At 44.7% G+C, this 13,238-nt stretch overlaps 1 protein-coding gene across 3 annotated transcripts in view; it reads right to left on the bottom strand.

The window, feature by feature from the left end:
• The window catches only part of CSMD3 (CUB and Sushi multiple domains 3), a 732,271-nt gene extending 719,820 nt beyond the window's left edge, over positions 1 to 12,451 (bottom strand). For all 3 annotated transcript variants that reach the window (XM_074897604.1, XM_074897605.1, XM_074897607.1), the window contains exon 1: positions 12,138 to 12,451. In XM_074897604.1, the coding sequence (XP_074753705.1) occupies positions 12,138 to 12,315 (178 nt within the window). In that variant the 5' untranslated portion in view covers positions 12,316 to 12,451. The remainder of the gene's footprint in view (positions 1 to 12,137) is intronic.
• Between the last annotated feature and the right edge of the window lie 787 nt (positions 12,452 to 13,238).

Raw genomic sequence — 13,238 nt, 5'->3', positions numbered from 1 at the left:
TTTGTGCAAATGAAGCACAGAGGAAGCAGATGAGGAGAAAAAAAATACCAACTGAGTATATCCAAATCAGTTTGGCCAGAGGATGTTCACCTACAGGACACTGTGTACTGGCTTAATAATGGAAAAAAATTAAACTTTTAAGGATGAAGAAAATGTTCTTCAGAAACCATCTAAGCATTAAAGTACAGCTATATCTTCAGTAGTATCTTCAATTTCTTTAATGATGATTCAATGGTACTGTATTGTGTACTACCTTTTTAAAAAAATGACCCCTTTTACATATAGTTACCTCAGACTTACACTAAATTCTAGTTCTTAATAATTATAGAGGTTCTGCTGAGCAGGTTCTCTCCTTAGCTGTTATCTGTGGCACACTCTGACTCTTTAGATATCACATCTGAGTTAACTCAGCAGTCATTGTATTTCAAAGAGGTGACCAGTACACGAGGTCCCAAAGGGAGCAATTTGGAACAGTAGCTTTCACAAGGCCGATACATAGCAAACTCTCATGATTTCATTGAAATGCTCAAAGTCAAGCTTGAAACAAGTGAGTAACAGAATCCCCACAAATCTAGCCCTGTTTTACCCTATGTGGGGTGGGTTTTTTGCCTTTTCTATTTCATTTTTTAAATAATTTATGATATCCTGTAAAATGTAGAGTCCTGACTAGTCTGTAGTGGTCACTGAAGAATGATGATATCAGTAAAGGATACAGTAGTAATATTAGATCCTTAAGACTTCCCTTACTATGTCACATGGATAGTTTCATTGCATACATTGAAGCTTGAAAAACAGAGAAGATGATAAATCTTGGACTTCCAAAATATACCAAGTAACCAAATGTTAACCATCTGATTCTATAGTGTTTATCTGTATGCAGGAAATGATCTTATCTTGAAGTTGCGATTAGGTTTTGACCTTTTTTAATCATGTGTTTGGAAGGTTTTTTTTGTTTGAGGTGAAGGAGTTTTATTTTGGTTACCAGAAAATAATCATGTAGACATGTACAATAGAGAGAAGAATGAAAACAAGCATATCTGAAACTCCACTCTTCCAATCTTGCCTTCTTGCAGATGATTTAAAATCCAAAGAACATCCTGAAAAAGCCAGTAAATCTAATCTATGACTGTAAGGCTGTGAGGATATTTAATTTCCTAACAGATTACTCTTACACGGTTGTTACTTTGGGAGACAAAAAGACTTTGCAAATGACATAGAAACTGAAAAGAACTTTCTGTATTTTACTGCAGGCTTTATGTTTTTGGGACTTCTCCAGTGGTACTTGTGGAGTGGGAAGAGAGTTTGGGAAGGGAGCCCAGAAGTGCAGGGGAGGCTGGATAAATTTGGAAAAATTACAGGAGCTAGCTGATGAGCTGGAATTTGAGTGTAGTAAAAATATATAGATAGAGCTTAGAAGAGTGGGTTTTTTATGGGTAGCTTAATTTAAAACTAGCTGAAATTAGTGTAGAAACACATACAAATTTCAATAACCTGCAACTGTAGTACTAGAAAGATTTAGGAATTTTTGAAGCATATCGTTAGGAAAGTTAGGGAGGCATGCAGGAGTCACCAAGGCTGTTGAACTCATACTGCATTAAACATTGATTCTGTTGCTCATCGCTATTACAGATAAATAGCTTTGAGAAGCATAAGGTTGTCAGGATGTTTACAAAAACCAGTCTTATATTGTTGATTGGTGTAACTTTCCACTGCTGTCAATGAAAATGTCAATAAAATATTTCTCACTTATATGTCAGGGGAAAATTGTTATCCTTGTATGAGAAGACATGGGAGGTTCTGCTGGCACTGTATCCTCTATGAAAAACACAGAAATGCTATTGCCAGTCTAGTGTCTATGCTATTTTTCTTTCCACAGAAGAGGGCTGAAAATTAAACTTTCTCAAGAATGCTGAAGTACTTGAGTAGAAAATTGGGCCACTGAAGAAGTATAACATTCACATTCTTACAAGACATCTATAATTGCTATAAGGAGAATATGGTTGCGTTTATGATATATGAAAATTCATTAAATAGTATTTATAAAAACCTCTAAAGAAATATTCTCCCAAATGTCAGAGGTACTTTATTTTTCCAGGAAGGAGTTACCAAGATTGACATAATGGGTAAAAACGTGATTTGATAAAGTTTCTGAAGCGAGCAACTATGTGAATTGTGTGAAGGAGTTGCTATTGAAAAGAAGAATTCTGAACGGAAGTGATAGATATGCCAAATACTAGTGTAAAAAGGAGTAAGTAACGATGTTCCTATTTGGTTTTAAGTTGAAGATCACACCAAAACTGAAGACTGAGCAGTCAGTTCTCCTCTTTCAATTTTAAGAGGACATTTTTCAAGACCATCAAATGTAAAACGCTTTTTCCCCCCCAGTTCTGGGAACCTTTATTGAAGGGTCTAATTGAAGCGGAAATCTTTTAGCAGTTTCATATGAAAGGATTTAATATTTGGTAAATAATGTGAATGCTGTAAAAATCTTAGCCATTTTAGTAATAGACCTAAGAGGGAAGAACGGTTTTCATGAGTATTGCTAAAATATTCTCTTGATAAAGTACAATTTGTATCATGTTACTTCAATATATTAGACTGATGAAAATTTCCTAACCAGATAAGCACTTTTAGGAGCACTATATTGATGTAAAGATTTTGGAGAAAATGTCTTGCCCTTTCAGTTATACATTATGAATTATATGTGTTTCTTCTCTTGTGGTCATTAAAACCGCCATGTCATGCAACAAACATTGCTAAAGTCAGTAGCAGTAGTCATATGATTAAAGCATAAATGTCAGTTAGAATATTCAAGGTAAAACAAACAAGATGAGCATAGTCATGAATTAAGCATAGGTTCTTCTTGATAGAGCACACAGCTACAGACGCCTGCTACCAGAAGTGCTAGCGTGCACACACACGCTTGCATACGTTGTGTGTATGTGTCTGTGCTCCCACCTGCACCTAGAGATGCATGAAAAAAGCATATTTTACTACAGAGCTGATTGACTTGACTATGTAAGATGGCTAAAGACCTATTCTTTTCTTTCCTCCACCTTTGGTTAATCAGATAGACTTTTCAAAACTCATAGTTTGGACCCTTGTTTTCCAGTATATTTTAGTTTTTGGGACTGTAGCTCAGTATATTACATGTTTCTAGACTCTGAGAGGGTGGCATTATACTGATTCTAGTGGACTGATCCCTACATGATCTACATGTATTTATTTTCTGCTAGCATGTTCTACATGTTTCTAGACTCTGAGGGGGTACCATTATACTGATTCTAGGGGACTGATCCCTAGAAGTGCTGACAGGTTCATCAAGAAAATATAGAAAGACAGAGCATTTTCTGACTGTATCCAAATATATAATTTATTTTACTTAAATAGAAATGTAATTTTATAATCTTTAGGTTTAAAATGCAATGTGAGTTTTTCAAAGAGCACTTCTATTGAAAATTTCTAGTGCATTGTGCCATACATTACTTCTGTTATATTTCCAAGTCAAATGAAATATATGTACAGAAAACCGTAATTCAAAACTCAGTATGAAAAGAAGCAGAGGCAAGTCTACTCTCAAAGGTCCTGTTCTGAACTCTCCTGTTGCTTTCAATGGACTCAACAACAGGGAGCTTAGAAGCTCATTTTATAACCTGTTTTATAACTTCCATTCACCTTTGGATCAAAGAAGATACACAGAAGCAAAAAATGCAAGTTTTAGTATAGCTTTTTAAGAGATCAGTTTTAATTAGACTAAGATTTGATGCCCAAACAAAATTGCACAGTAATCAAAAAAGCTAACTATGTGAATGTGAATGTTAAGTTTTCCTTCTGGGTCAGATTAAATATCGGAGGAAAAGTTTTGTAATTCAAGTAGTTTCACTGAATATCTGTACTCTGCATTTATGTAGCTCATTTTAGCTAAGGACTCCAAACTACACTTGGAGATAGCCACTTGCTGGGTCTGAAAACAGTTCTATAAGAAGGTAATGATCGCAGAGGGATCATTTTAACTGCCACTGAAATACAGTCACCTCTGAGATGTGGTATGTCAAGACTTTTAAAAAGCTAATACCAGTATTAAAATAAAACAGAAAATAGCACAGAAATCTTTTTTTCTCTACTTGAAAAGTGATTAGACGTTTTCATTCTACTAAAAAGAGTTTTATAGAAATTATATATTTGGTAAAAATTCCCTAAATCAGTGGGAATAAATAATTGTGTCTTAGTGTGCTAAGATCAGTTTTTATTGGTGTTTTTAATAACTGGTGTCTTTTCTTTTTATCGAGCTTCCCTTCTAGCATTTGCTAGCTATCACTACTTGTACTCTTGCCTTGTTAGTGAAATCTGTTATGTATTACAGTAGAACTTCCTTCTGAGATTGGGAATACACAATAGTTAAGAGGTAATGGGTAGTTTAGAAAGCACGTACATTTCAAGTCTACCCGTGCCTTTGTAATCCAACAATGCAGTCTACTGAACTTCTGCATAACATAACCAAATATATGGATATAATTTCTATTTGTCCATATTATATATGTATGTGTACACATATACATCTACACAATTCCATGAGAATGAAATCAAACAAATTACAATGCATAAAGATATAATGCTAATAAGATATGTAAATATGGGAAAAGAGACAAAATAGAAATCAAGGTCAGAAGTAGTGATTCATCATCTGTAAAATCCAAGTAACTACTCAGTCATTTCTGCCTCAAACCTCCAGATTTCTTTAGTCCTACTGCAAAAATAATCTCTGTAATTCACAGGCCTTGGGAGGTGAGAATTCATCACCCCTTGAATCCTTCTGTGATTAAGTTACTGTTATTCACCTTATTTCTATGATACAAAATGAATATGATACATGACACTATGATGCATTCTGTAGAATCCAGGGGAAAATGGGCAGTCTGTCCCTCTATGTCTGTGCTGGTTGCATCCCATCTTGCTCTTCGATAATAGAGTTCTATGAAAGGACCGGTTCTGGTGGAATCCCTTGTATGCCATTCCCCAGTATGTGTAGGCGTTCTCTCTCTCGCGCTCTCTCTCTCTGAGTAACACTGTTCTGAAATCTATAAACATATCCATCTAACATTTCAGACACTGGGAAGGAGATGATGAATTTCCACCATTTCCGTCTTTGACATTTACAACGGTATTCAGCACTTGTAATGCCGTAATTATGGAGCCATAGTAAATCTTACGTGATCTGTAAGAACAAGGCAGTGAGACTTGAATACAGATCTGCCCAGGAAAAGTAAACAACTAAATGTAAGCATCTACAAAAACTTGGTATATCTGTGTTTGTGAGTGCATGATTATTTTAACAAATCTTCCTCATAGTCCAATATCCTTGTTCATTCCATTTCTCAGAAGAGAAACTGGATGTTGGGAAGCAGATATTCAACATTTTCTGATACCATTAGGCTTTTTTTTTAAGAAGCAGATGACATCCTCTACATTATGTATCATGCACCCTTCTCTTTAGGTTCCAGACAATTGCCAAATATTGTCCTTTGAATTTTTGATAAATGCAAATATTCTTTTTTTTTTTTTTTCTTTGGTAGACAAAATGTACAATTTCACTGAGAAGGAAACATTCTTCTCCAAAGTTGTTTGAAAGGCACGTGTTTAAAGCTCATAAGAGTTCTGGAATTCTGCAATAAACCTTATCATGAAAATTATTCAATCAAAACAATAACTTTTATAGCCTTATAATAACTACTTTTATCACAGGCCTCTCTGATTTGTTACTTAAATATTACTTCTTCAAATAACTTGTGTAGTAAGAGCTGCCTTAAAATTATAGGGGTCTAAGAAAAAAACAACAATTTAAACCAAATGTCTGTTCTCTGACTGTTCTTTCCTGGGAGATTGCTTTGGAGTAACAGGTAAACTAATTCCCCAGAAAGGCTTTGTTCTGTCATTTCAACCTTAACCATTATGTCCAGAAATACAAGCCGAATGATACTCATCAGCAAGAAGTTAAGTCTGAAATGTCACAATCCCCTTGAATTAGAATTGGAAGTTTTCTATTAGTGGACAAGGAAAAAGAATTTTCATGTCAGATCATAAAGCCTTTCCTATTACTACCATTTCCAATTTATCAGATTCTGTAGAATCATAATTTTAAACATAAAGTTGCAAGTTAATTTACAGATGTTTTCCTTTGACTTCCATTGTCTATCTCTTTGTTCCAGCATTGTAACAACGGATTCAGTTGGCCTTTCTTCAGAGGTGCTAACTGGTTTCTCAGTCTCTTACTGGAGCTAACTGTAATTGGAAATGCTCAATACCTCTGAAAATCAAATAGTGTCCAAGACACTTCTTTTAAAAAAAAAAAAAAAAAAAGAGGGATAGGAGGCTACGTTATTCTTCATAACCTTTTCTCTGAAAGGGTGCTATAATCGTGTAAATTGAGCCATCCCCATGGGATATTTCAAAATATTTTAAAATTTCTCTACATATGTGTTTATCTTTACTGGACCCATGTGCATTCATTGGTTACAAATCTCAAATTTTGGGGTTGACCTATGTAGCACGTCAACAACACTGGGTATAATAAAGACAATTTTATTACAAGTTTTCATACTATTCAGTGCTCTCACCCAGATGTAAAGGATGGAGAATGTATATGAACACAATGATATGGAAGGGAGGTGGAGGGGAGGGAGAAGGGGAAGGGGTAGGAGAGAGAATATACAAATGAGTGGAGCACAGACCAGTCTTAAAACGTGCTGTTCCAAAAGCAGCCTCTAGCCAGGGAGGCCCAAAACCGCTGGCTGCTGAAATGCAGGATAATGTGCTAGTCACCTCTGTACTTGCTGTGTTTCTCGTATCCTTCCCTAGACTGCTGCTAAAAGCCACCGTCGGAGATGAAGGGCATTAAGCAAGATGGGCAATTGATCCTACTTGGCTTGTTCCCCAAAACCAAACAAAAAATCCCACAAAGAAACAAGAAAAAAATCAGGTAGACTGCAAGTTTCTGCTATGTTTATTGCGCAGCAGTTTTGAAAAAGGAAGGTCTCTTGGGCTGGTGCTTGCAAGTCGAAATGTTGATGATAACAGAGTTGAAGACACAACCTTTCCCTCCTCAGCCTGTGTGGTTGCTTGGAGCCTCCCGGCTCGCTGTGTTCAGGGAGCGAGGGGCTATTTCTGTATGTTCAACCACCCAACCACCCTACCAAACACCCTAATGCCGCCTCAGACTTGCAAACAAAAGACTTGCGGGAGCCACTGAGCTCAGGAAAGCAAAGCCAAGCGACTGAAGAGTGTATTAAAAAGGACTCCCTGGAGGTGTGGCCGCCTCGGGCGGCTGCGGAGGCCGCTGCCGGGACCGCTGCCGTGCCGGGTGCGGGAGGAGGCTGCCGGCGGGGGGGAGGCTGCCGGAGGGGGGAGGCTGCCGGCGGGAGGAGGCTGCCGGCGGGGGGAGGCTGCCGGCGGGGGGAGGCTGCCGGGTGAAGGAGGCTGCCGGCGGGAGGAGGCTGCCGGCGAGAGGAGGCAGCCGGCGGGGGGAGGCTGCCGGGTGAAGCAGGCTGCCGGCGGGGGGAGGTTGCCGGCGGGAGGAGGCTGCCGGCGGGGGGAGGCTGCCGGCTGGCTGCCGCCGCTCCGTGCCGGCTCCGCCTGGCGACTGCTGCTGTCAGCGAACAAGCGGAGACCGCAGGCGACGTTCCTCTCTGCCCTTTGCGGGTGCCTAATGCCACCGGGCAGGGGAGGGGGCAGCGGTCCCCGCTGACGCTGCTGCGAGGGGTTGTGTGTTTCTTCATTCCTCCCCTCCAGGAGGAGGAGGAGCCGTGCGTTAAGCGGAGGGCATAGCGGAGCCTTGGTTTAGCCCTGAAGGAGAAGGGGCGGAGGGGCGAGAGAGGGTAACTTTGCAACCCTGGAGAACTGTGTAGCTTGAGAAAAATCGCCCAGGGTCTGTGCGCAGCCCGCGGAGCAGAAGCCCTGCGCGATCTGCTGGAGTTTATGGGAAAGGGGCACCGTAGGGAAGCTGAGCGGGTGCGGAGGAGTTGAGGAGGAAGGACGACGTCGTCCCTTCTCTAGCCCGTGTCTCCCTGCACCCCTGCGTGCGTACACGCACAAACACACGCGTACAAAGATGCAGCAGCGGCAACGACCAGCTGGGAATGAGGAAACCTGAACCTAGTGTGGGGCGCCCACAGGTTTCCGCGATGGGGACAGAGCGAGCACTGCGCTGCGCCCACCCGTGCCAGTAACTCCTGAAGTCAGGCGAGGGGGAGGGAAGCGGCGGGGAGGGGCCGGCGGAGCCGGGCGGGAGCGGGGTTAGGTAGGAATGGGGGAGAAGGGAGACTGCGGAGGTAGCTGAAAGAAACAGGGCATGCTTTGTCCCTGCTAAGTACTCCCACATCCCCATCACTGGAAATGGAAATCCTCTCCATTTTCTCATCACTTATTCTGTCAATGAGCTGTTGCTTCATCTCCCTTTTATTTTGAAAGCTGCCCTTGTTCCGCTTGTCACAACTGCAACAGGGGAACAGAGGAACAACAGCAGAGGCAAGGCTTCATTTTAGCCAAGCAGACAAAAGAGCAGACCTTGCTGCTCTCTGTCTTGGAGCAACAGCTAAGCAGAAGAGATGGAGGGAGTCTTGTGGTCTCTGGTCATTTCGCCCGATTTTCTCTCTGGTTTTCTTCCACAAACAGATCACACGCATTTTTTTTTTTTATTTTTTTTTTTGGTGGAGGGAGGTGCCAAACCGAAGGGGTGCAGGTATTAGTGATTTCTCTCCCAAATCCTAGGAGGAAAAGCTCACTGATGCTGCTTTTACTTTGTGGTGTTTTTTTTTTTTTTTCTTTTATCCTCTCTCCTCCCCTTTCTGTAAGGGAGTTGGACAGTGGAGGTTTCCACTCCCTGCTCCTACAAGCTTGGTTTGTATCTTCCGTGCCTAAATGGTGCTTTTCATTTCTCCTGTGGTGGGGGCAGAAAGAGAGGGAGAAGCAGTTTTCCTTGTGTCTTACGCATCTAAAGGGAAGAGCACAGGATCCATCATCCCCCGCAGCTGGCCAGAAATCACTCTGTTGGGCATTTTTTGAGGGTTGAGTTGGGGGGGGTAGGGTGTTTGCCTTCTGTGTCTTCTCTCACTTTTCAGTGGTGCCTTTTCTTTGCTTTTTTACTCCATGTCTACCCAAGGAAGATTTTGTTGGAGATTGATTCAAGGTGTAATGGGATATTGTGCAGACAGTTAAAAGATTTTCATTGAAGAAGGTACAATTCTTCTTTACTTCAGCTCTTCCTGTCACCTTTTCCCCGGCAGTTCTGACATTTCCTTCCTCCCGTTTTCTCCTTCTTTCTTCTCCTTTTTCTAAACCCTCCTAAGTATTGTTTCAAGATTGCAAAGAGGGAAAAATTTATAGATAAGCATGAAGATTTTTTTTTTTTTCTATACGGATATATACAAGGCACACACAATCAGATATGAACATGGCTCCTCAAGCACCCTGGGATGGTTTGACACCTCTACCAGTGGGATAGCTGTGGATTGAGACTGGAGAAATGGCGACACGATGATGATGAAAGTAGGAAGGGCCTGAGAGGCAGGTAGCAAGGAAAGCTGTGAAAGAGGTCTGGATGACAGGAACCTCAGCAACAGTTTGGGTGTTACGATTTGGTGCTGGACTATTCAGTAGAAGTGATTAAGCAAAGAAGGGTATGGGCTAGAGCTTGCAGAGGTGGGGTGTGGTGGGAAGGCCTTACCAGGCAATGGTAAGGCAGATGCAGGATCTGGGGAGTCACCTTTCTTCCAACACCTGGAATGTTTTAAATGGGCAGGTATTAATTCATTGCTGGCTTCTGCCAAGGTTTCTGGGAGCAGAAGCATGTGCTGACACAATGGGAATGTAAATCAAGGTAAAATGTATTCATTCACGGGAGTGGGGAGAGAACTAAATATAAACGCCCAGAACAGATGCAGTGATGCAGTGAGTTCAAGCCAGATCGGTGGAGCTTGGCTGCCTAAAAGAGCCCGCATCCAGGGTGTCTAATCTGACCTACTGGATTTGCAGTTTCTGTGAGGACCCTTCAGTCTGAGGGAAGTCTACGGAAACTGCCGGGGTCAGCACCTGGGAAGCTCAGGGCCTGACAATAGAGAAGAAGACCCTTCACTAGCACCTCTCTGGGACTGTACACAGGCAGAAAGAGAAAGGGTCAGTTTTGCAAAGCCCGTTTTTTTTTTTCTCGTGCTGTTTTAGGTGCTTCATCCCGGCTGTTGCCTTCCGTACCCAGTGTTCCCCCGCGGCCAAGGGCAAGTGAAGCGGCTTCTCAACAGGTGCTGGGGAAACTTGCGCTGCTCCCTCGGCCGTCGCGACCGAGGGGAGAACCGCCCTAGACTCTAATTTTGTAGGATGCTGCCGCCCCGCGACCCGCGCTCACAAAGCAGCTGCTTCGGCAGCAGCCCCAGCGCCTCCGTACCGCGCCCGCTGAGCGCCGCGGAGCGGCACGGCGCGCCTCGCAGGCAGCGAGCCGATTACTTGCAAATGGTCGCACCCGTCACAGAGAAGGCGTTAAGGACAGGAGGCTGAACCAGGGAGAAGCAATGCCCCCAAAGCCCCGGGTTGGTCTTGGTCGCAGACCACCTCCGGAACGGGGCAAAGCGCAGGGAGCAGCTCGCTTCAATAGACACAGAGAGAAGCTGTCTGTAATTAAAATGTGCATTAACATCACAGGCAAGCCCCTTCCCCTCGCATCCCCCGCGTCAGGATAACGTGGGATGAGGCAAAAGCCCTCGACACCGTCTCCGTGAAACACGAATTATCTTTTTCACGCGCTGTAAATGGGGGGACAAGCAGCTGCAAAGCTCTACAATAAACTGCTTCATCCAAGGCAGAGCCAGCTTGGGAAGGCACGCCTTTGAATGCCCCCCCCCCCCCCCCCCCCAACACACCTCTTATCCACCCGTGCAGGCAACCTCTGTAGGCGACAACCAAGTCTAAAAACTCGGAGAGGATCGATAACGTCTACTACATATTCTGGGAATGTATGAGTGTAGCGTGGAGGAGGGATGAGGATGAGGAGGGGGATAAAAGGGTGATTAATCAGATATTAATCACTGGCCACAAACAAGGGGAGATTATTTCGGGCAGGCAGCCGACTGTGGGGAGTTGCAGAATAGATCCTTTTACTGAAGGCACGCGTGATGGGATCAGCACTTCACCGTTTAGCGATGCCTGTGTAATTTTGAAGCTGCACATTATTCAAGCCACATATTTCCTCTTTCCTCTGTGTGTAGCATTTCCCTTAACTGTCTGCAAGCACAGACTTAGTGGAGATATTTATGCCACGAACTAGAGGTTTCCTTTTTGCTCTCCTTTCATGAACACAGAAGCAGGAAGAAAGCAAAATAGCCCCTGCCTCGAAAAAAAAAAAAAAAGATAAAAAAAAAACAACCCAAGAAGCGCCCCCCCCCCCCCCCCCTCCGCCCCTCAGGCACACATAAGGGAAAAGGGACCAAAGGAGGGAAGAGAGAAGGTGTCGATCTTTGCACCCAGGGGCAGACCATGCCTTCAAGGCTGAATTGCTACGGTACCTTTTCGACAGCCGGGGAGCCCTGCATGCATACAAACAGCTGAGCGTGAAGCGCATTTCGGGCTCAGACACGGCTATGCACACGCTGGGCTCCTCCGTAACTTTCCCCACGCAACGGGTTAAACTAATAAGTGCATTGATACAGGCATTCCCGCAAAGAGCCCGTTGCTCGACCGAAACCCAGAAATGTGGGTAACCTCCCCCACCCCACTACCATCATCATCACCTTAAAAAAGTCATCCGGTGGGATTTGCTTGAAAATACACTAGTTAGAGGCTATATGAACCAACTCACGTCTCCGTTTGAGCATACTGCAAGAATATTTATTGAGCCCCAGCTCAGTCACTGCATTGAACGCCAAGCCTGGCAAGCAAATACATTTCCTATCTCCGAAGAGACCTCTGAATCAACTCCTTTCCTCCGCGATTTAGCGACTATTTATATCTTTCCACTGCAAAGTACCCAGGGTAAAAATTTAAAATAAGAGATAAAATATATTTTGTAATACACCTTGGTATAAGACAAGAGCTTGCAACGCCCTGACCGAAAGCAAACGGACCCCTAAAAATATACCCCTCAAATACTACCCTACCTTTCACACACGAAACCATCAATAAAAAGACGAGGTTCCAAAATGTAAATCCACTTTTAATCTCCATTTTCTTCACCAGGATGAAGTCCAGCCGGCCGCATTTAGTACATCCCCTTTCCCAAAAGTCTGCTAATTTCGATTCCTTTGCACGGATTTCCCCTCTGCAGATCCCTTTCATATTACTCTTGAGAGCTCCTAATTCCTGTTCCTTGGCCAGGCGCAGCGGAGTTGTTGCTGTTGATGGTGCGCGGTCACAGCTCGGAGTGAATGGTGTTTCTGGGATACCACAGCAACCTTGACGAGGACTCAACCATCTCTCCAACGGGGGCACAAAGTCTCAGCTACTCTCGATCGTGTATTTTCCTTCCCCCCACCCCCCGCTACCCCAACTCCCTGCACAGCCGAAACCCACCACAATCCTGGCTCCTTACAGCATCCGCCAGCAGCCACGCAGAAGCATCTTAAAGCTCAGACACTCTCGAATAAACTCCAAACAGTATTTGCAATCGAGATTCTCCCCCCGCCCCCCTCTTCCCCCATGAGGATCAATTCTGCCTAGGAAAACGTCTCGGGAAATAACACAGCGGCGAGGTCTCCGCAGGCCCCCCCCGCAGGGCCCCCGGGCAGCTGTGGAGCTCGGCGGGCTGCTCCGTCCTGCCGCCGCTCGCGGACATCACCCGCGCTCCTCGCCCAGAATTCCCGTGCGGTGCCTGGGGCTGCCACCGGCACCCCCGCCCCCTCCCTCTCGGTGTCACACACGCTCCCCCCCACACACACACACTCAGACGGCAACATGTGAGTCCCCGGGGGGACCTGCGGGCTAACTGCGCGGAGACATTAATGACAACCCGGTCTCCGCGGGCGAGGGGAGGCGGCGGGCACAGCCCCGCTGCCCGAAGAGCGCGGCCACAGCCGTGCCCGCAGCGGAGGGACCCCCGGCGCGGCGGGCGGGGAGGGCGCAGGGCGGCGCGGGGCCGCGCAGGGCCGCGCAGGGCCGCGCAGCGCCGCGCAGAGGGCGGGGCCGCGGCTCCCGCCGAGCCGGGCCGGGCCGGGCCGTGGGGGCGGGGGCGCGGCGGCCGCCGCTCCGCCAGGAAGAGCGCT

This window comes from Athene noctua, chromosome 2 (genome assembly GCF_965140245.1).
Source record: "Athene noctua chromosome 2, bAthNoc1.hap1.1, whole genome shotgun sequence".
NCBI lineage: Eukaryota > Metazoa > Chordata > Aves > Strigiformes > Strigidae > Athene > Athene noctua.
Note: the sequence above shows the minus strand (reverse complement) of the source record. Positions and strands in the feature narration are given on the sequence as shown.